The sequence below is a fragment of the Fonsecaea monophora genome (genome assembly GCF_001642475.1).
Source record: "Fonsecaea monophora strain CBS 269.37 chromosome Unknown Scaff61, whole genome shotgun sequence".
Classification (NCBI taxonomy): Eukaryota; Fungi; Ascomycota; class Eurotiomycetes; order Chaetothyriales; family Herpotrichiellaceae; genus Fonsecaea; species Fonsecaea monophora.
In genome coordinates this window covers 138,754-160,370 of record NW_019173992.1, presented here as the reverse complement: position 1 = coordinate 160,370, position 21,617 = coordinate 138,754, and the positions used below count along the sequence as shown (strand labels likewise).

General features: G+C 52.7%; 8 protein-coding genes across 8 annotated transcripts; 1 reads left to right on the top strand and 7 right to left on the bottom strand.

Moving 5' to 3' along the window:
• Positions 1-442: 442 nt before the first annotated feature.
• Positions 443-3,882, bottom strand: AYO21_07713 (hypothetical protein; the record flags this gene model as incomplete). The annotated part of the gene is made up of 2 exons (XM_022657667.1): positions 443-682; positions 802-3,882. The coding sequence occupies 2 exons, from the start codon at positions 3,880-3,882 to the stop codon at positions 443-445; spliced, it is 3,321 nt and encodes a 1,106-aa protein (XP_022510075.1).
• Positions 3,883-4,437: 555 nt separating this feature from the next.
• AYO21_07712 (hypothetical protein) lies at positions 4,438-4,914 on the bottom strand (the record flags this gene model as incomplete). Its single annotated transcript, XM_022657666.1, has 1 exon — positions 4,438-4,914. One exon carries the CDS (start codon positions 4,912-4,914, stop codon positions 4,438-4,440), a length of 477 nt encoding a protein of 158 aa, XP_022510074.1.
• Positions 4,915-5,513: 599 nt separating this feature from the next.
• AYO21_07711 (hypothetical protein) lies at positions 5,514-10,179 on the bottom strand (the record flags this gene model as incomplete). The annotated part of the gene is made up of 2 exons (XM_022657665.1): positions 5,514-9,773; positions 9,835-10,179. The coding sequence occupies 2 exons, from the start codon at positions 10,177-10,179 to the stop codon at positions 5,514-5,516; spliced, it is 4,605 nt and encodes a 1,534-aa protein (XP_022510073.1).
• A 529-nt stretch (positions 10,180-10,708) lies between these two features.
• AYO21_07710 (hypothetical protein) lies at positions 10,709-11,302 on the bottom strand (the record flags this gene model as incomplete). Its single annotated transcript, XM_022657664.1, has 1 exon — positions 10,709-11,302. One exon carries the CDS (start codon positions 11,300-11,302, stop codon positions 10,709-10,711), a length of 594 nt encoding a protein of 197 aa, XP_022510072.1.
• Positions 11,303-11,890: 588 nt separating this feature from the next.
• Positions 11,891-13,066, bottom strand: AYO21_07709 (hypothetical protein; the record flags this gene model as incomplete). The annotated part of the gene is made up of 2 exons (XM_022657663.1): positions 11,891-12,065; positions 12,159-13,066. 2 exons carry the CDS (start codon positions 13,064-13,066, stop codon positions 11,891-11,893), a joined length of 1,083 nt encoding a protein of 360 aa, XP_022510071.1.
• Positions 13,067-14,657: 1,591 nt separating this feature from the next.
• On the top strand, positions 14,658-15,587 carry AYO21_07708 (hypothetical protein; the record flags this gene model as incomplete). Its single annotated transcript, XM_022657662.1, has 1 exon — positions 14,658-15,587. The coding sequence occupies one exon, from the start codon at positions 14,658-14,660 to the stop codon at positions 15,585-15,587; it is 930 nt and encodes a 309-aa protein (XP_022510070.1).
• Positions 15,588-16,450: 863 nt separating this feature from the next.
• AYO21_07707 (hypothetical protein) lies at positions 16,451-18,861 on the bottom strand (the record flags this gene model as incomplete). The annotated part of the gene is made up of 3 exons (XM_022657661.1): positions 16,451-17,672; positions 17,723-18,019; positions 18,764-18,861. 3 exons carry the CDS (start codon positions 18,859-18,861, stop codon positions 16,451-16,453), a joined length of 1,617 nt encoding a protein of 538 aa, XP_022510069.1.
• A 528-nt stretch (positions 18,862-19,389) lies between these two features.
• On the bottom strand, positions 19,390-21,445 carry AYO21_07706 (hypothetical protein; the record flags this gene model as incomplete). Its single annotated transcript, XM_022657660.1, has 6 exons — positions 19,390-19,536; positions 19,602-20,029; positions 20,078-20,491; positions 20,543-20,650; positions 20,700-21,255; positions 21,311-21,445. 6 exons carry the CDS (start codon positions 21,443-21,445, stop codon positions 19,390-19,392), a joined length of 1,788 nt encoding a protein of 595 aa, XP_022510068.1.
• Positions 21,446-21,617: the final 172 nt, after the last annotated feature.

The window sequence follows — 21,617 nt, the reverse complement described above, 5'->3', positions numbered from 1 at the left end:
GCGTCTATCTGTCGCTGTGTCTGTGTCCGTGTCTGTAGCATCTAATATCCGTCAAAAAGCCACTATCTGTTCAGCCCTAGCCTACCCTACCCTACCCTGTCCTGTCGTGACTTGACCCAGCTCATTGCCCATTCCCGAGCACACACGTTGAAGAAACAAACCACAACTCCCCGACCCGAGCTGCCTCTCTCTTGTTTTCCTTGAAAAAAGACATCACAGTGTCGAAGAGCAAATAGAATCTGGACGATGAGACATTGCCAAGTCTCACAAAAGAGATGGTCTAGAGACTAAGTTGGAGAAAGAAAGAGTAAAAAAAAGTTTGTCAGACATGAGAACCCTCACTTCGAGTGTCTCTCCTCCTGCACGTGCTGACAGGCCCACGTCAAGTCAACCAGCGTTCCACGGATCCAACGAGGAGAAAAAACTGCTGTTCCCGCTCAGCTCAGATATAAAACATGTGTCGCGCAATGTCCGGATGCAGTTGGAGGCAGTCCTCGAACTGGCCCAGTTCGCTCTCGTCAAACGGCCGGATCGGCTGATCCTGGTCGTGGTCTCGTGGCGGGTTGTAGAATTGGCGCACGAAACACCGCGCGCGGTCGGCGACCAGGTCGGCGTAGTAGACGGGAGTGCATGGTCCGACGGAAGTCCGTGAGCGGCCGAAGAGATAGCAGAGATGGTATGTCTGGTCCAGTATCAGCGGGTTAGCGGCGGTCACGACGCAGAGACAGTAGGGGAGCAGAGGGAAGGGTATAGTCAAAGAGGGATGTGAGTTTAGAATACAGGGACAAATCAAAAACTCACCATCCTGGCGATATCCTGCATGTCGTAGTTGCGCGGATTCTGCAACACATTGTAATGCACCGGGATGGCCGTGCCCTGGATGGCCTTTTGCCCGACCAAGAAAAAGTCGTTGCCCTGTCCGTACGTGATCCGCTCCATCACCACACAGCCCGGGACGGGGTTGTTGTTGACGCTGCCGTTCTTCTGCTGCTGGTCCAGCACGAGACTCCGGTCTTGCGAGCCAGCGTCGGGGTTCGGGAAGAGACGAGTGTGGTGGCGTTTGATGGCACAGATGAGGGTGACTTTGGGCAGGAGCTCGACAGGCAGGCCCTTTTGTTGGAAAAGCTGGCTCAAGGCGGCCCCGATCTTCTCGTACTCGTAGTCCTTGCACATTGCGAACTGCGACTCGGACACGCCGTCCCGGTACACGATAATCTGGTCTGGAATGCCGCTGTCCTTGGACCCTTTGGAGCGTGGATCGTGGTTACGGTTGTAATAGTCCAGAAGTCGCTCGTACACGGCCTGGTCCAGATTCAGTATCTTCTCGTTGGCCTCTTTCTCTTCGTCGTCTCTCGTGGAACATGGGTTCGCCAACAAACTCGCCGGCCATTGCGAGAATTCTGCATTGACGCTGCCGACCACGGCCGCAACGCTGGGGCAGTGCTTCCTTGGTCCGCCCCCGTGTGCCACGTCGATGCCGATGATCATCGTCTTGGGTGTCAGAATCTTTGGGTTACCGCGTAAGGCTTGATTGACGGCCGCCTCATCCACTTTCAAGTTGATTTTCATGCACAAATTCGCCAAAAAGTCGTGGTTGACCCTACCCTGTGGATCGCCAGGACGTAGAATGCTTTTGGGCCAGAGTGCCTTGCCGCCAGACTGGAGCACATGGCAGACGGTAGCGATGCCAACCTTCTGGTCGCCCGCTCGTTTGATAGCACTGTAGAGTTCCAGATCATGGACAGGGATAAGCAGGACCACCAGCTGGACACCGTTCGCCTTGAGATCCTTGAGCAGTTTTGTGATGGCGGTGGATTGCTTCTGGAAACTTGAGACTGTCTTCTGCTTCGGAAACAAGTCATTGTCGGCGTACTGTTGTGCACCCATGTTATTGGGGTTGAACTGCCACCATTCAAATCTCTGCATGCCATATTGCCGCAACGCATGGGTCAGATGGTCCACGAAATGAGTGATCCCTTGCGTTGAGCATTTCAACGGCCTTCCCTCCGCCGTGAGCTCGACGCATGACCACTTCTTCCCAGAAGCTGGCCTCACAAAAGCGGCACCTTGGATATTCCACTGACCAGCGTGAATGAGCGCTCCGTCTATGTATTTCGCTTGAGCCGAGTTTTCTGAAGTTTTGTACATAAGGCTGGGCCGAGCCAGCACTGTGACGGGGACCCTGGCCATTCTGGAATCAATTGACAAGCCAAACGCTGCCGCTCCACCATGGGCAAGGTCGGGCGAATAAAATGTGCGCCGGCCATCTGTGACAATCATGTTGTAGTTCTCATCTGGGAATCGAGTCGAGAACCGGGGGATCTCGCTTGGCTTCATTCGCCCAGGCAGGATCTGAAGGAGGTTTGCAGGGACCGTCATGTGCCCGCCCTGCGACTCTTTCCCGATCTTGACGACATTTACTTTTGGATCCATTTGCCAATTGTGCTTCATTGAGAAGTAGTCTCTCACAAGACCACCCGAATGCTGTTGTTTGAGATGTCTCATGTCGCACCTATCGGCTGTAGACAGTCCATCATTACCCACGAGCCCTTTTATGCCAGAAAACCGATCGAGTCCTGGCTCCTGGAACGCCAGCCTTACCGGAGCCCGGCGCAAGAAATCTTGAAGGGCATACAGACCGGCCGAAGGGTATTGACGTCTGAATGCATCAATCACGTCTTGGACACTCCCATGCTGCCAAAAACAGCCGGTCTTGATGTAGATGTTGAGATCCACGTGCCCCGGCGAACTGAATGAGCCTCGGACGCTCCTCGAGAATCCTGGAATGCTGTAGAGGCCACCTCGCCCGTCGAGCACCTTACCAGTGTCTGCCATCCAAGGTCCTAAATGTCGGGGAGGAGGTGGGGGAGCGATGCCATAGAACGTCTGTCCTTTTACCGTAGTCATCGACGGGGTAGAGTCATGACGACTGGAAAAGCAATGCTGGTAAGGAAGATAGCTGAAGATGATGTTGAGAGCGTTGGTTGCATCAGTGAGAGCTTCAGTCGACAGCTGCGCCCCGGCGACCTGAGGTTGTGCAGAGCCATAGTGCGCGAAGAGATCGGTCAGAGAGATCAGCTTCGGCTTTTCAAACTCTACACGGTACCGGTCACAATCTGAGTCGGGACCAGCCGAGTACTCGTCGTAGAAATCAAATTCGCGTGACTTGGTTGTACCCTCATCCAGTTGGTTTGGCGTGATGAGCAGCTTCAGGTAATCAGTAGCGATGGGGTCCGGAAGTCTCTTTTCCAACTTGAGTTGCTCGAGGAGGAGGTAAACCAGTCGTCTCTTCTTCTGCCTCGCGATGTTGCGTGTCTGCTGTGTAGCAGGGACGCCGTTCTTTGTCTCGGTGGATCGACTTTGGTCGTTCTGTGCTTCTGGGTGCAGTCTACTGATGCTCAACTCGTAAGAAAAGACTTGTTGGTAGGTCCCTAGTGTGATGGCGAAGTGGTTGGCTAGCAGCTCTTTCCCTGGAATGTCGACATTTCGTGTCCCTTGAGGTTTCGAGTTCCCATGCAGCCGACCACCCCGACCGCCATGACCTGTTTGTGGCTGTCTCGGGCGGTGAGACAACGGTGGGTGTTTCCCTCTACCAGCAGTCTGGGGAGGTTTCCAGTCGGTATTGGCCTGCCGAGAGGTGAAGTGACCACCTGGTTGAGGAAGCGCCCGGTTGCCGCTCGAACCAGGAGGCGCTCCTTGCCGAGTCGGTTGGAAAGGGGCCACTGATGGACCAGTTGGAGGAAGATTTGGCGAAGAGTTGTTTGGCTGGCTGTTACCAGGACTGAAGATTGGGTTCGCACGGTATGGTGGTTGTGCCTCATCAGCATTGTTGTTGGGAGTGTTGCGATTGGGGCGACCCCAGTTCGGATTGTATTGTGACATCTTAGCCGGATGAGTGACGGAGAGGTTCCTAAGAGCGAAGAGGTGACATTTTCACTTGAGAACGACTGGATCTACAATACGTTAGTAAAACGAACAAGGCCAGTTGTTTGGTCTCAACAGCGTCAGGCTGTTTGCTGCAATAACGAAAACACCAAGCAACCCAGAGAGGGAAAGCCAAAGCCATCTGTGTAACAACAAATCCCGCAGAACGAGACAAACACCAGTATTCTTAGTTGTGAGTGAGGAAACGGAATGAAGAGCCCAACGCATGAGGATGTAGAGCAAAGTTGCCCAAGGCGGTTTTCAAAGTACAGGGAGATGCAAACAGTCAGGATGAGGCTGGTTAACTGAAGAATATCGAGCCCCTGAAGTGCCATTCATTGTAAGAAAAGCATTGCAACAAGTACACCAAACACAAATATGCTCGCTTCGAATCTGTTCCAGTCAGCAGGGAAATGCAACACGCCTCCAGCAGTAGAGGCATTTACCTTATAGAGATTTACCATACTTTATTACCATAGCAGCTTGATCGCCCCGTCTGGTCCTCTGCCTCCATCAAGTCGCGCTGGTTTGTGGACCCTTTTCAACCCGTTGCTTCAACTCGCCGTTGAACTTGTCCAGCTGCTTGACCAAGTCTTTCACCATACTGCCAGGAACTAACACACTCAGCAGTCCTTCGACGTCTTCGCCATGATCGAACAGCGTCTTCTCCCCACCGTCCTGTGGCACGAGCCTAAACCAATGATAGCCCCTCAGAGTCCACGCCAGCCACTCTGGCAATGGGCCACCCTTCCACGCGAACTCTGTCTTGTCGGGTTGCCAAGTGGTGATGCGCGCTGTATAAGTTCCGGGCTTAGCGGTCTCAGACATGGCGTTTGTGAATGTGACCAGAGTGCCTAGTTCAACAGGGGTTGAATGGGCGCGAATAGATAGGAACCAAGTGTTCCACTCTGGCCACCTGGGGAAGTCAACGAGGACGTTCCAGACGTCTTGAGGAGAGGCGTCAATAACAATGGACGACAATGCTGGCATGATGATGAGGCTGAAAGGGTTTCGAGCTACAAGGGAGAGTGTATGCTAGTTCGGTTGGTTAGTTTTGGCATCCGTGAAGATGCCCGTTTGTGGCGAGGGATGGGCAGCATGGGAACGCAGACACATCTTAAATAGGCCGCCCATTGTGAATGCCTGGTTGATCAAGACAAGATAACGCAGCAAGGGGTTTGATGGTCGTTCGCCCGGACGCGGACTCTTGCAGGTGAGAAAGACAAGCTCAGGATGATTCCCGTCATTTCCCCGCCAAGAAAAAAGCAGCCTGGCCGAAGTTTGGTCCGTCACAGTCTCTCAGTCTCTCAGCCTCGCAGCCTCGCTTGATCTCAAGTCACGTCTCGTTGCCAGTCAGTGCCAGTCTCCCGCGGGTGGGTATCTTCATTCGCTACATTACTTTTACTGAGTACGCGCAGACTTTTCATAGCACCAATACAGCCAATCATCTGTATCGTTTATGATGGTGGTATGTTCGGCCCGTGCTCCGTGCTCAATGCAACACCCCAAACCCCTCCCCCAGAAATGCTGCAGAAAGCTCAACAACACATGTACCCGTTGATGAAATGCCGTCAGCTCATCCTCGTAACTTATGTTCTCGTACTCCTCGTCTGTCGGATCGTCCGTCCTGACCGGGACGCCGGGTCTGTCTGTTCCTTGGACGCCATATTTTTCTTCGCAGCGACTTTCTTGCTCTGCCGTTCCTTACTAGCAGCAGTGTACTTTTGTTCCTCAAGGGTCGAGGATGTGCCCTCTTGCTTGTCTGTTTCACTCCCATTTTCATGGATGGCAGCAGTATCTTCATCCTCGTCGACATGGATTTCGTCATCAGGATTTTTCTCTTCGACTTCCATCTCGACGTTATTGTCTCGCACTTCATCGTCCTCAGTTTCGCTGTCATCATCATCGTCTTCCTCGCCATCATGTTGCTGATCCAGGTCTTGATCCGAGTCTTGTTCCTCTCCCTTGCTCTTCCTCCGGGAGGTTGGAATGTTTTTCCGAGGTATCGTGTTCTCCATTTCCACGTCTCCGTCCTCTGAATCTGACTCTGCATACGACACCACGTTGGAAGCACGGTTACTCTTCCGTGATGGCAAGACCGGACTGCTAGCAGGCTCCGAGCCCTTCCGCCTTGGTTTGGGGGTCTTGCGAATTGCTAGGGCGCTTTTCTTTGCTTTCTTTGCCACTTTCTTTCGCTCCCCCCCGTCGTCCTCGCCATGGTCGAGCATCGCTGCATCACTCTTCCGCTTCCTCTCGGCAATCACTGCTCGCTTAACTGGTTGGCTAGCATTCTTCAGCTCCTTGATATATATCCGAATCATCTTTTCCAGTCCGATGGCAACGTCCTCCGGGAGATAATTTCTCTCTGCAATTTCCTGCGCTTTCTCGTGACTGGGAAGTGCCTTGAACAGATTCCGAGGAAGGCTCACTTTGCCAGGCCATGTCTGCAGCAAATTGACACCTTTTGCGTGCGCTGGCATAATGTCGGCGTAATTCCGGATCACTGCCTGAGACAGATCGCTAAGAATATATAGTCGCTCGCTCGCTTCATCTGTACCAACAACACCGTCTCTGGCGCCCTTGACACGCTGGGCTATGTGAAATATCAGTGAGAGGTTGTCTTCCGTGGCGATAGTCCAGAGGTAGAAGACAATATATTTTGCAAAATCCAGCAAGTCTTCGTCAAAGCTGTCGCTGTCCCGAGTTGGGAAATCCGGGTGATGAGCTAACAGGCTGAGCAGACGTGCAAATATGGACTCCATTACATTCTGATGCATTTTCTTATCTCCTGAATCTGCCTGAAGCTTCTGCCTGGCGAAGAATTGTACGCGTGCTCGAATCCACATGATGGTCGATGTGCGCAGCTCTATGTCCGGCTCAAAGGCCAGGAGGAAGAGAGCTGTGAACCACCTATGAGCGAGGCGGTTCAGACCTAGATACTTCTTCAGCGAATTCACAAACCCAGCCCGCACCGGATTGGGCGGATGAATTATAATCATCACAATCGATATGAACGACTGAGGGTCAATGAAGTCTTCGAACTTCCGCTTGTGGCTGCAGAGCTTTAATATTAGATGTGCGGCAACAAGTCTGAGCCGGTTCTTCTGTGCGGGCGGTGTATCTTTTGAAGGCGTCATTTCTCCTTCGTTGTAGACTAGAGTGATGAGATGATTGAACACCTGTTTTGCCAGTGCGGTATACTCGTCGTTATTCTTGGTTTCATCCTGGGACCGACAGCGATTGACGAAAATTTTGAGGGCCAGTTCTTTCGCTCGTGTCTCGTCATCTGCTATATCATCCCACGCACTCGAGTCTTCCTTTTTGCTGGGCGACTGATTTTTGAGTAGAATATTTGAGAGGCAAAGCTTCTGAATCGTGTCCGAGTCGACGTTTGCCGTGGACGGAGCAAGCAGGCAGATCTGCGCTATTGCAGCAAGGCGAGCGAGAAAATGAGGGTTATCGGACTCAAGACCTGCCAGCGCCTTTGACAGCAGGTCTTTAGCATACATTTCTTTCTTATCAGCAGCCATCATAATGATAGACACGGCGTGTTTCGCTGCACGGGGAGATTTCGAGTACAAAGCAAATTGTGCCAGCGATGTCAGGAACTTCCGCTCCTTGGGCATATCTGATGGATATTTCCGAGCAAATGCCGCACATGCCTTGAGAGTGTCAGGGGCACCGTCTTGCTCAGGTTTTGTACTTGATGGAGCCTCATCCTCAAGCTCTTTGCACAGCGCCTGGATATGGTACTTGAGCACCTCCGGATTCCGGGCAGAGATCTCCTTCAGAACCTCGTGAGCTACCTCACCCAAGCCGCCCTCATCAGTCCGCGATATAGCCATGATTGTTGGGACATGACTTCGATTATAGGCGAGCAAGGCGCACCGGTATAAGAGCTGTTGAATCGTGGCAAGAAGTGATTGAACATTCCCGGGAGCTTCGCGTATTCGTTTGGTAAGCTCCTTGATAGCTTTGGTGACCGTGCGATAATCATGCTCAGGACCAGTGGCAAAGCGTATCAGCTGATACCATCGACGGTTGTGCTGCCTTGCGAATTTCCAGAGGTCAGTCGAAACCTCGGATGGCTCAGGAAAATTTTTCGAGATTTGATCGATCATGCGGGTGAGACGCTTCTCAAGGGTTGCCTCTGTAGAGTCGTCTTCCAGAATACCTCCATTGTATTCCTCGCAAGTCCCCAGAAATACCTTCATACCTTTGCTCATTTGTACCTGTCGATTTTGGAGGCTGAAAAAGACGGCGCGTGGTCTGATGTCCAAGCTTTGGACGAGTGTTAGGATGCGACGTGCTCTAACGGCATCAGGATCAAATATTGATTCTTCTTGTGCGCCACCCTCCTTGTCTCTTCCTCGCTGTCTTTGGCTCTCAGCTCGGGACGCTTGGACCTTGGATGGTGGGAAAAAGAGCGGCAATAGACTTTCATAGAGAACTCTGTCAATCACAGCGTGAACGTGCGGCTCGTTGGTGAAATAGGCGCCAAATATACGATTCGGGATATCTCCAATAGTGCTCTTGACAATCTCATTGCCTGACTCGACATCGCTAGAAGCGACACCCCAAATCCGGCCGAGCAATTCAATAGCAGCCTCTCTGACGTGATTCTTTCGATCGATAACGCGCTCAGCCAACGAAAAGAATACAGTGTGCTGTTTCAGCAAGCCGCCATCAGCTCCGAGGATATTTATCATACCCTGATAGGTGAAAGTGTCAATGGACCGAATGGCCGCAAACCGCACATGTTCTTCGGGATCGCGCAGCATCTGAGCAAAGCCAGTAAGCAAGTCCTCAAGCTCTTGAGGATTCAAACCAATGCCGCCGGCCGAAGTACGCAGGATTCGAGCAGCGGCATTGGCCCATGCTTCTCGAACCATGTGTGACTTGTCAATGCGACGGCCGAGGAAGGCCTGATATGCTGCAGCGTGGACCGCCATAAAAGGCTTGGGTGAGGCCGCAGTAAGGAGGGGATTTGTGGTTTGCACAGGGGGCTCTCCTGGATTGTCGATGGAGGGTAAGGGGTAAGCAGCAGGATCAAGAGGTACAGTCGGAGGTAGCCCAGCAATGCCAATCCCGGCTGTGATATCCCCGACGGTTTCAGTGGCCAGTCGACGAAGCGAGGCGGCATCGGCGGAGAATTCAGCTTCAACTTGAGGAATCACATTCAAGAGGACATCCGGACACGCGCGCCACAACTCTCGAAGTAAACGATGGGCTTTCCGCAAATCTGCTAGACCCTCTCTTTCTTCATCGTCACCATCAGCATCCGAAGCGGAACGTTTGTGGGTAGGACGAGAGATAGTGGGAGCACTGGTTGCGTCGACAATCACAGTCCCAAAATATTGAGTGATTTGGGATGTCATCTTCTCGGGACAGGTGGTGCAGAGCGACTTGGCCATATTATATGCTGGAGGGTAGTCTTTGAGGAGCAGCGTCCCCTGCTTGGTGTCATGAGAGTCTCGTTTTTTGCCTTTGGATCCATGTTCCTCGAGATTGCGGGCATCCACACGCATGAACTGCGAGATGATAATGTCCGTCACCTCTGGAGGCAGGGTAACCTCGTCGACGACTGCAGCCAGGAGGTTCTTTAGGTGATATTCCACGCTCTTCGAGACCTCGACGCCCGAGGCGCTATTTCCAGAGGCGGCTACGATGTCGAATGCCGTTGTGAAGAGAGACGTAAGCAGACTTTCATGGTTCGGGATGTCCGTCACCAGTAGAATGCTTTGTGACTCGGCCAGGGAGATAAGGATGTAGACGTGTTGGGCATTGTATGCGTTGGTTGGATCCGCAAGGGCCGGAAGAATAGAGGTGATGATGACTGTGAAGATGTCCTACTCGTGTCAATGGCAACGCCCTCGGCTGTTTGAAATGGGATGTCGCGAGCACACACACCTTCAGTTGCGCCTCGACGAACGGCGCATCGGGAGCGCAGATCTTGAGTACGTCGACAATACAAGAGACAGTCCATGCTCTTACACCCTTGTCCTTATGTCCGAGAAGATTTGGGTTTGCGAGATCGAGCCCAAGGGTAGTGAAGGCGCGTGAGTCGACTTGATCGACATCATAATTGCGCAGCTGGCCAGCAAGCTTCTGCAGCCGCTTGAGAAGGTCTCCCACGGCGATTGGTTTACCGGCGCGCCATTCCAGAGTGTCGTCGAACTGAAGGCCGGGTATATCGTATCGACGGGAAGCCTGCGCAGCCTCTACAGCGGCAGTATTGCGAAGCCGGGTGGGCATGTTGCAAAGAGGGGTGTCACGAGTCGACTGTCATCTTTGGGAGAGGGACGACTAAGACAGGTTTATTGAGAAGCACCGAGATAGAGACGATGGTCGCTGTCGTAAAGAAACGAGGATTGCGATTGACAAGTCGAATGCTCCGAAGTGGGTGAAAGCAGTGACCACGGAGACAGGAGTAGCTCGTGATGGTGATAATATCGCAGTGGGTGACGATGGCGGAGGCTTGAAATGTTGGAGGTGCCCAAAACGCGTCCGCTAGTGAGACGCGTCGATATATTAACTGCGCCCGCACCCCTCGGGTCTCGTCTCTGATGAAGCTCACACCTTACAATACGCAGGAGCCGGGAACCCGTGTTTTTGGAGACTCTCTGTTCTGAACTTTGCTGTTTCCTCATTGCACTGCTGCAAATATCTCAAACCTTTCACATGTAGGTCGGTCATACCATGGCGAGCTTCTCCCCCTCCACGAGCTGCGCTCCCGTTAACCCGGCGAGCTACGAACGACACCCTGAAGGTCACTTTTGGTTGTCTACTGGATGTCCAACCCCTCAAATGTAACAACGAGATCGTCCTTCTCCCCATGTGGCGCCGGTTTCGCGGCATAAACGCCAACCCAAATCTCTGTGTCCTTGGGTAAATCTCCCCACCACGTCACTTCTCTCAGCGGTAACCTCTTCCCGCTTTCACTGACCAGCCAGACCCAGAGGCTTCCGTCGCTTGCGTTCTCGATCTCAACAATGGCCGTGTGCTCAATGCTCAGGGTTTCAGCCAGCAGAGGCCTGAGGCTCCAATCCGCCCACCGGTCCTTTGCCACAGTGCCCACCAACGGCACATTGTCGAGGAATTCAATGCCCGTCTTCACCCAGCGAGGGGTGTCTGTTGTTTTTATGACCAGACACAGACCGCCTTGATCGTATTTGTCCTTCCAAGGGGCCGCGACTGTCACTTTCGCGGACTTGAATGTGCCGACTGTGCTGGTTTTGTAAATGATTGGCGCATTGAACGAGTGTGTTGCAGGCGGCTTGTCCCAAATATCGGTTCCAGGGGAACAGGTGATTTCAAAAGAACCAGAGAGGTCGGGGATGTCATGGTTGAGATGAATGGACTTGAAATTCGACGCCATGATGCAATGGCTGAGCTTCGCAATCAAGTGTTACAAGGCCAGAAGTATCTTGTGGCTCTGATGGTGAAGGAGGATCGCAATCGTCAAGCTGATATGACTTCAGAGTATATCTGGTCTCTTCCCTGAACGCGGCTCGACAAGGCGCAAGCGCTATTCATCGAGGGATTTTTATATGTCCTGGAAATCTGCTGGATGGATTTGTCCGTTCTCCAAGTTGCAACGTCGGGATCCCGATGTGGTACCGAGGCCGGCAATAACGAGGATCCTGCGCCAAATTGGGAGCGGCCCGCCAGCGGCGTATTCAGATCGAACTTGTGCGCGATGAGCTACTTTCTCGCAGCGATGGTAGCAGACGCCTGAATGTACTTCCTCAGAATTTGTTCTTCGAACAAACCCGCCTGAATGGCCCTCGACATGGGAGATACAGAATGACTGTTACAAACCTAACTACTCTGGGTTATAGGAATAATCTCAGCTGACGGCTGCCCTCAAACATTTAGTTCAGACATGGTTCCAAATTTCAGGTTGGTTTTTTATGCACTGCTGGTCCTACTGACCCTTTCCTCGTCACTTCCAAACGACTTCAACTCATCCGTTTTTGGGAGCCTCGGCGAAAAGCTTTGCAAGGCGTTCATCAAGCCATTTGACATCCTCCATATTACCAGGTGGTCCGCCCGCCCAATGCCCCCAGATGCTTGGGTATACATCCAGTTGGCCCACGCCTGGAGACATGTTTTTGACTTCGTACTCGGAGTCCTCGGGCCTGTTGGTGAGTAGATGCGCGTGAGTGATCAAAGTCAGGTATCAAGAGAAATGTCGTCAAGATCGACAAGCGAATAAAGATGGGAAAGCTTACGGGAAATATAGGTCCGTCTTGCTGGGCAACACCAGGGTTTTCGCCTTGATAGCCCTCATTGCCGCCTCAAAGTCGCCGTTATAAGGTTCTTGCTTGCTCACATCACCGGCCTGCCAGGTGTACAGCATGACCAACAAATTCTCGGGATCCTTTGACAGTGCCCAAGTCTCCCAGAAATTGACCATGAAATCCTCGAGATCCTTTGCGCCGTAGGCTGACTGGTGAAGCTTTTCGCGATAAAAGGCCTGGGAGAAGCCCCATCCGGCATATCCTCTCCCAAAGGCTTTGAGACCAGTGGCCTTTTCCTGGTCGGTCCACTGACGGTTCGACTTGATAGCGACGGCATCTTGGGCGTTTTCAACTCTGTCAAAGGTACTCCCAGCGGAACTGAGCCCTTTGGCCGCCAACAGGGCCGACTTGACGCCTTCCAAGAAGACCTGGTTGTGGATGGATGTTTTTGCGCTCCCACAAAAGGGCACGGCAATGTCGACGAAGTCGGGATACTGGGTAGCCCACTGGAACGCCTGGCCGGCACCCATGCTCCATCCGAGCACGGCCCTCAGGTGCTTCACACCCAACTTCTCGGTGAGCAGACGGTATTGGGCTTTGACATTATCGTAGAAGGTGACATCCGGGAAGGGCACGACGTCCGAGTTTGAGGGGCTGATGGACTGGCCGTTGCCAAAGAGGGCGGTGATGATGACGAAGTATTTGTCCGGGTTGAGGGTCTTGTCGGCGCCAATCAGCCACTCATTGTCGGAGATGAGGCCCGAGTACCACGACGGGTAGAGCACGACAGGGTTACTGGGGGAGCCATAGGTCTTGTAGGCGATCCAGGCCTTGGGGATCGTGGCGCCGCTCTGTACCGCAAAGTCGCCCAGGTTGTATGTCTCGTAGTCTGCCGGCATCGTACGTATAGATATCTCGGAGGTTCCTATGACACTTTTCCAGCAAAAGTCTGTTAAGTCGAGATGAAGAAAATTACTAGAGAAACTAGAAATCAATGCCTTCTCGACTCGACACAGCTCTACCTCTACCTCAACCTCAAAAGTAGGTTATTAGCAATGAAATACCTTAGATTGCAAGGGCCGAGACTCTGCTGATCCGCTCGTTCCCTCATATCGTATCATCGGTGGCACATGCTCAACCCCGCAAACTTGTCGCACATCTCCATCTCGACGCCTGGGTGGATTAGGCATGGTTTACTGGCCAATTCGCCTTGTGAGTGTGATACGAGGCGTGATAATGTGAGGTCGTTTGAGGAAGTCAGGTTCATTGTGATGAGCGGGGTGTGCATGCGCAAGCACAAGGACCGGATTTCTCCCGCCATCCGGGACTGACAGAGGAGGAGGGGAAGGGGAGAAGGAGAAGAGGCACCCAGTCATACAGATGGATGTGACGGTGATATTGGGACGGAGTTTTACCTCGTACATGGTTCCTCTTATCATTCACTCCTTTTGGTGTGTTGCTCTGCAGACATGTATTACGAGGTACCACCTGTGCCTACGCCATAGGTGGGTTGATAGGTATAGAACCATTTAGTCATGACGTATCTATATCTCTAGTATGTATCTTGTACACTTGTAATGTACCTAGTAGAGTCAAGTCCATGGCGATGACCCTTGTCCTGTGTCAATCAATACAGCCTAATCAGAAGGTAGATGAGTGATCGATGCGTCGCTGTATGCCCTAGTGTGTGTGCCCTTGATGTGTCCTTCCTTCTATGCTCCCACACAAACCTCAAAAAAAGTATCAAGTATCACTCATCCCTCCTTCCTTCTCTGCCATTCACACCCACTTTCCTCGGTCCCAACTTCATCGTCTCGTTCATCCGAAGAATCTAGTACTGATTTCCCCCGTCGTCCTCGGCTCCGATGAAATAGAAGCCATTCCATTCCATCTCACCTACTCACTCGGTACTCGTTAGTCTGTTCACCGGAGGATGAGCGATTTCTAAGCCACCCCTCGACCTTTGTTGTTCCGAACGACGGACAAAAAGAGAACGAAATCGAAGACACTGAAGACAAAAATCCAATTTCTTCCACTTCTCATCTCCCATATTTCACCTTAACTCGCTGATAACATTAAACTCAAGTTCCTGAGAGACGGATCAAGTAAACGAGCGACGGACAGTTCGACCGAAAAACCGGGAGGAAGAAAAAAGAAGCATTCTTGTGAAAGAAAATAAGAGGATTTCGCCATCGCGCCGCCGAGGTTCGTCTCGTCTCATCTCTATACCGAGCACGAGTACCAGATAGAGTATCCACACACGGACGTACAAACACGCGCACGCACAAAACACATATACGGCCTTATCAGTTGATGAAGGGAGAAGGATCCCCTTGAAAAGACGAAGAGAAGTCAATTCTTTGGGTTAACAAACGAAAAAAAGGACACTGGACCAGCTTTTTACACCCATCCACCAAGAAGGCCTTGGTTTGCCTCTGTAATAACGATCTGCCCCCGACTTTGAAAGCCACCCCTCCCGGTCAAAAAGAAATGTCCGGCACTCCGTCAAACCCGCAGGAAGCACAGCAGAAGTATGACGCCGAGGTGGTCGTGAAGCGCAATCCGCACGGCGATTTTGCCCAGGTGCAAGCCTCGCGGCCGGATTGGGACGAGTCGCGTACGTGGCAGTTCACCAAGACGCGGAATCCCGAGTGGACGTACGGGAGCGGTGGTGGCAGCGCAAACGCATCGTCGACAGCAAAGGAGCAACGACAACACATCAGCATCGACCCCTACGCAGCGGACCGACAACCCGTGCAGAACTACAAGCTGCTCATCAGCGGCATCATCCCCCGACCCGTGGGTTTCCTGTCGACGCGGTCTGCGGACGGCACGTCAACGAACTTGGCCCCCTTTTCGTACACGCAGGTCTTCAACCACGACCCGCCCATCTTCGGGGTCGGCTTCGCTGGCGGCCTCGACGCTGCAAAGGACTCGCTGCGCAACCTACTCGCGACGGGCGAGTGCGTCATCAACATTATCAGCGAGGACTTTGTCGAGGCCGCTAATGCCTGCTCTATCGACCTGCCCTATGGCCAGTCTGAGTGGGGCGTATCCGGTCTCACCCCAGCCCCGAGCGACCTAGTCAAGTGCTCCCGCGTCAAGGAGAGCGTATTCAGCGTCGAAGGCAAGCTGGTGTCCACGCAGGAGTTCGAGTCGCGATCCCCCAAAACCCCTGGGAAAAAGACCGGCGTGCTCGCCGTCATCGAAGGCGTCAGGTTCTGGGTTCGAGAAGACGCCATCAACGACGACAGGTCCATCATCGACCCCGCCATCTTGCGCCCCGTCGCCAGACTGGGAGGTATCACCTATGCCAGAGTGCTGGATGGCTTCGAACTTCCCAGGCCTGTGCTCAAGGACGAGAAGGAACAGGGCAAACTCGCCGAAGAGCTTGTCAAAGAAAAAGTCGACGGACAATAGTAGAAGATTGGATCAGATGCCATGTACCAACGATAAAGCGTTTTGTTAGACACGGTTTAGAAATAGAGCCGAGGTAGACAGGATGGCCCCCTTCCGAAGAACTCTGTGAGGGCATATATGCCTCGCATAGCCACAACCAGCATATCGATCAACGCAGGCATTTGAATAGGTTTGTTTGAAAGACGAGACCAAAAAGAGATGATTCGTGCAAAGGGACAGCACAAGGACAACACAAGAGAAAACTTGTTCAGCAATGGCCATGCATGCAACTGCAACGCAACATCGAGATTATCTTCAAAAAAAGAACGTAATTTGTTGCAGGGTGGTTGAAGCCCTGCTATGACAACAACAACACCGACATCAACACATGATTCCCCCTTTCATATGACATCTTCCATTGTCCTCTCTGTCCCTGCAGGCCGGGAGGAAGCAGGTATAGTGTATGTACGGGCGGTCTATCCATCTCGTCGTTGAAAGCTGTTTTCAAGCAAACAGATGGCAGCAGGACTGGGATCCTCAAGCTGGGACTCGAACGGATGTCGGATAGTTGTCGTTGTTCATTTGGCGAGAATAAGGACAATCAAGCCTGTATGTATTGTGGTGAAGGCTGAGCACCGTGTATCCAAAACGCCGCAGATAGGACGGGCTCCTCCAAGAATCACCCTGCCGCATCCATCGTCGTCGTCGTCGTCGTCGTCGTCGTCGTCTATCTCCCTCCTCCTCTCTCCCCCTTCGAAATCAACGCGGGCGTCAAACGTAAAGGGCAAGGTCTAGCCTTTGACGCGCCATGTTCCGTACGAGCAAGTCTTCTCTTCTCTTCTTCTTTCTCTCCTCCCCTGTACAGGACCACTTCAACTTGGCCATCAAAAGAACTTGCCCTTGACTTCGACTTGGCTCCGTACAACGCCGTCTCCGTCAGCGTAGACGTCTCTCTCCGAGTCGCCCGTGGTTGGGCTCGTTCTGCCCGTGTAGAAACTCGCGGACGGCGCTGCAGGCTTGTCCAGCGCATCGAACCTCGTGCCCCGAATCTTGGCGATGCACCATTGTACAGAGAGTCTCAGTACAAACGCGCCGAGCGCCCACAGCAGCCCGCCCACGGGGGCGGCCACGAATGCTCCAAAGGCAGACCAGTCGTCCGCGTACAGGCCGGCTTCGAGTAGTAGTAGGGCACCCGCGGAGCTGACGTCTCCCTTGTAGAAGACGAGGCCGAAGAGGAAGACGGTCATGATACCGCCGAGTCCTCCCACGACGACTTCAAACCCGCGCCAGGCGTAGCATCGGTCACTCAGACCGATGACCAAGACGGGGATGGAAGACGCAGAGATGAGATCGGAGATCAGGTAGATCTGCAGCACCGAGGGCGACTTCAACGCCACGACCACCACGGGGACAATAATCACCACAACGGTCGCCCGGAGAACCCACAGGTTCAACTTGTTGCGGAAAATGTCGTTGGACCCGGTACTCACCATGGCGGACTGGAAGCTGTCGAATGCTGCGGTGGACAGAGCAACCGTCATGACAATGACAAACCCCACGACCCAGGCGGGAAGCTGTTCCAGTAACAGGAAGAAGGCAATCGAGGACTCCTCGGGCGGATCGCCCAAAGCGCCAGACCACCCAGCCAGGAGTCCAGAGACGCCGCAAAGCGTAAGGATGATGGCGACGGCCACGGTGGCAATGCTCACCCCAACCCACAGGTCTTTATCGGTCTTTGCCGCAAACGTCCTCATCCAGAAGCCGGAAAGGAAGAAATCGTTTGTCAGGATCGCCACTGGCAGGATGTACATCAACTGCCAGCCCAGCAAACTTGCATCCAGGTATCCGCTCTTGTCCATCAAGTCCTTTTGGACATGGGTTTCCACACCGACAGTGATGCATCCGATGATGATCAATGCCACGACCATGGCGCCTTGGATGTTGTCTGTGATGAAAGACACTTTGAAACCTCCCAGAGAAGTGTAGATTGTGGTCACCACACATTCCACGATCACGACAGGGAGGCCGTTGAGCCCGGTCAGTGCGTTGATGATCTGCTGGAGAGCAGACAGCTCGGCGACCATGTAGAGAAAGATCGTGATGAGTCTAATTGAGGTTAGATGCGAGTAAATCCGGGGGGAAGAGGAGGTTCGTACGTCAAGGCCGAGAGATACAATGCAGCAAGAGCTCCATATCGCTGGCGTGTCCACTCCGTGAGCACAAACCCCTCGGGACATTTTCTCCTAATAATCGGCCCAAGATACGCGAAGACAAGCAGTGGTAGGGCCGATGAGAGACTGTAGACCACGAGGCCCTGCACACCCGCGATGGTGGCGATCTGCGGGTACGTAAACAAAATTCCTGAACCCAAAGCTATTTGGCCACAGAGGACCGTTTTGTCAGTATGGACGATCTCGGGCACTAGGGAGGGGGTCAAGGGGTTAGGGGGGAAGCTGGCAGCACGTTTCCCACGCAAGCATTAACTTGATCGAGTTTTGACGGTACAATCTCAGCAATGTGTCATCAGCATTTCGCGACTCCGTCATCTCTGGATGCTTGAACAAGAACCCAGGTGGATGAAGAGGCAATGGAAACGATCAGACACAAGCGCCCGTAGTGCTGCACATTGGCCCTTGAGCCCTTTTGACGCCACAAAGAAAAAACGCCCTCGACACCTGCACCTGCTTGGGGTAAGACAATCAGAGTAGAGGCGCGGAGCACGGATCTTCGGTCGGCCAAAGAGCAACAAGAGCCAATGGCGTTGATGCAAGCATACGAACCTCAGATGGAGAGCTTTGCTCAGCACATGCCAATGAGTCAAGGTATTGTATCGATCAAACGGGGTCCGGAACCACCTCGAAAAAGCTGTCGTGTGTCGGCCCATTTCTGGTTGTGGTTTTCGTGTTCAAGGTGCTTGACCCTCGTGCTGCCGCCGTTTCAGGCTGTTGCTGCTCTTCGAGCACACTCACCCGACGCGATGAAATTGAAGGCCAGAGGTATGCCTGGGAATTCTATCAGCCACTGCGTTTTTCTTCCAATGCGGAGTACTCGAAGTTTGGTCGGATCGAGTCATGTTTTGTACCCTTCTGTGTTCGCAAAGTAGCGAGATACTCGCCCTTTGTCTGGTGCCGCAGCGTCCATGCGACGACGAGACCGAAGACACTAGTCGGACACATTGTTAGTTGTCCTCCTCTTACTCTGCGAAGGGGCCTTTGAATGAGGAGTTTGCGCACAGGAAAGCTGCGTAGGTGGTGTAGATGATGGCGTTTGACGCCTGTTGAGATGGTTGACCCATTGTGAACTGAGCCTAGTCCAGCGTAGACGGCGACTGTGTGGTGTTTGACAAATGTGAGGCTCTACAGAGAGTGCTGAGCTCTTTTACTTCTCGGAGGGTCGAGGCGCAGAAAGAAAAGAGGAAAAAAAAAGAAACTTCGCAGGGTGTATGTTGACGTGGGGCAACTCAGTTTTTCTTTTGTGGTTCAGCGCATGAGATCATACCACATTATTATTATTGGAGATGGTAGGCTTGATCTCGGGTTACAAACCACCAGCAAACACCATCCCCCAAAGGGAGACTCTTCCACCCTTGCTCACTGGCCCAGAGTGACCTGCTCTTAGCTTCGAGACTTTGATACTGATGTAGATAGACATCAGTCCTTAGCAATATCCACACCACTGGTGCTCTCATTCGAGAACTAGCTTTGTCGTAGTCCCGGTAGTAACATTTCCTCTTCACACATCTGCAACCACTCGATCCCCGAATCCCTCTTTCAATCGGTCCGAAGACGGACATGAATGGTATCTGCATCTTTCGTTGCGGCATTCAGTCGTAATGAATCCCAGTAGCCTTTTCGCATGGATCCTCTGCAAACTCAACGTGACACCCATACCAATCGTCGCTTCGAATCAGATGGGCTTTGAATTGGACTGCATGGCTAATGTTTGCGAACCGGAAGACGATGGTGCGGATCTGTCGCAGGAGTCAGCTGGAGCTCACAACGAAAATTGGACATATGCCGGACAGGTTGGACTCACCCCATTACGATACGTATCCTGCACAGCCTCGACTTGACGGGTGCCAGGCTTTCCTTCAGCGAGCTTGTTCAAAGCAACAATACCCCAGTCGTCATCGGCGCCGCTCACCTTGACCACGCGGGTCGCTCCACAGTCGAGATATCCCTGCAACATTCCAGAAATCACATCCACTTGCTCTTTCTTGTGCACGAGCACGGACCACTTTCTGCCTTGATGGCGGATTTCCATTCCCCTGGGATAGTTGCCACAATAGCATTCGCAGGCATCGGCAGAAGCAAAGGTTACGTGAGCCGCGATCGTGGTCCGCTCAGGGATGGACGCGACAAGCATCATGCCTTCAATTGCACCACCATGGATAAGAGATTGGACAAGCATGAAATCGGCACCGCGTGGCAAACCAGTGAGAATGACAGTACGTGGACGAGATTCTGAAAACATTATTGGCAGACTCATGTAACAGAATGAGAAAAACTTACTCGGTTTATTGCGGGCGACAGGGGTTCCCCATGACCTGAACCGGACGAGGTTTTCTCGGTCTTCTTCCTCGTCATTTTCCTCGTCGTTATTTTCATCTTCGACACTTTCGTCTGTGTCTGTGCTAGCAGTCACCACAATGGTGGGAGATTGGGTGTGGCGTGGGGGGCTATCGTTGTCATGCACTCCGCTCGTCACCGGAACGCCATCTTTGTCACTGTCGTTTTCGACTGCGTTGTCTATCTTCAGATGAGCAGTGGAGGTCGATAGACGCTCGTCTTCGGCCTTAGCCACGTCTGCTGATGCACAGTAATCATCGCCCAACCCCTTTAGGTTGCCAAAGGTCTGCCCATTTGGACCACCGACGTGGGTGGGAAATGGAACAACATCTGTCAACTCATCGACTTGCTTTGGACCTGCGTCTACATGTCAGGCAGTGTGTGTTATACTGTGTAATTCGGGCTTACCATTGTTCATGTGCTGCTGGCTATCCTGGTGGAAGGCAGGATCCACAACCGGAGTGATGCAAGATGCTCTGTCGGGACTCTCGTGGTGCCAGCAATCCTGCTGATCAGCTGGTAAACCTGTCAGCCAATTCATGGAATGAACAAACCCAAAGCTTACAGCTCTTAATAGGTCGGTCATTCTCACTCGCGTTGACTGGTGTCTCATCCGTATTGCGGATTGCGGCAGCATTCGCCTTGTCTGGGTTGCCAACTGTTCGTAAAGATGAGCCAGCCTGAAGAGAATGCGCAGCCTTGAACTCGTCTGAAGGCCTATGACTAGTAGCGACACGAGGTTGTGCAAAATCCGGTCCTTTTGACTTTCGAAACTGGTCAACCACGTTGTCAATGTAACCCTGGGTTTGTTTGCCTAATTCCGCGAGGTTGCCCTCAGTGAGGTGCTCAATGCCACGCTTCCTGCCGACCAGGAGTCTATGCTGGGTTGGCGTCAAAGGCCGTGTCCGGGTTGCTGTTTCGGTGACAGTGTCCTGCTCATCTTGGACCAAGTCTAGCGCAGCAGATCTATCAGTGTCAGATGTCTGAGGGAATGGTGGTGGTTTCAGAATGCTAGCTACAGACTCCTGTTGATCCAAGGACTGAGCAGCCTGGGCGCCAGTGACTGTGTTGAGGCCACTTTCGACGTGTTCGGCGGTGACAGAGATCCTAGGAGAGAAATCCTCGGACAAATCAGCGCCAGCATAGGACGGAACGGCTGGAAAGGACACAACTTACTCCACACTGTGGGCTGAGCTTCGACGGGCCATTGTTGACTGATGTTTTGGACCTTGCAGACTGTGATTTGCCTTGAATCACTTGCAAGAACTTGTCGAGAACGGCAGGATCGTCATACGGCGACAGCGTCGTCATGACTGAATCTGATTTTATTCTAGGCTTCGCGAGATGGATCGAGGAAGGCACTATGTAGACAGCAATGATGAAGGCGGAAAAGAAGATAGAAGTGATGGTAGAAGTGACGAGGTCAGTGGTAGCGATGAAGCGAGTTAAAGGACTCGGGCGCAGTCGCCCAGATTCACGTCCT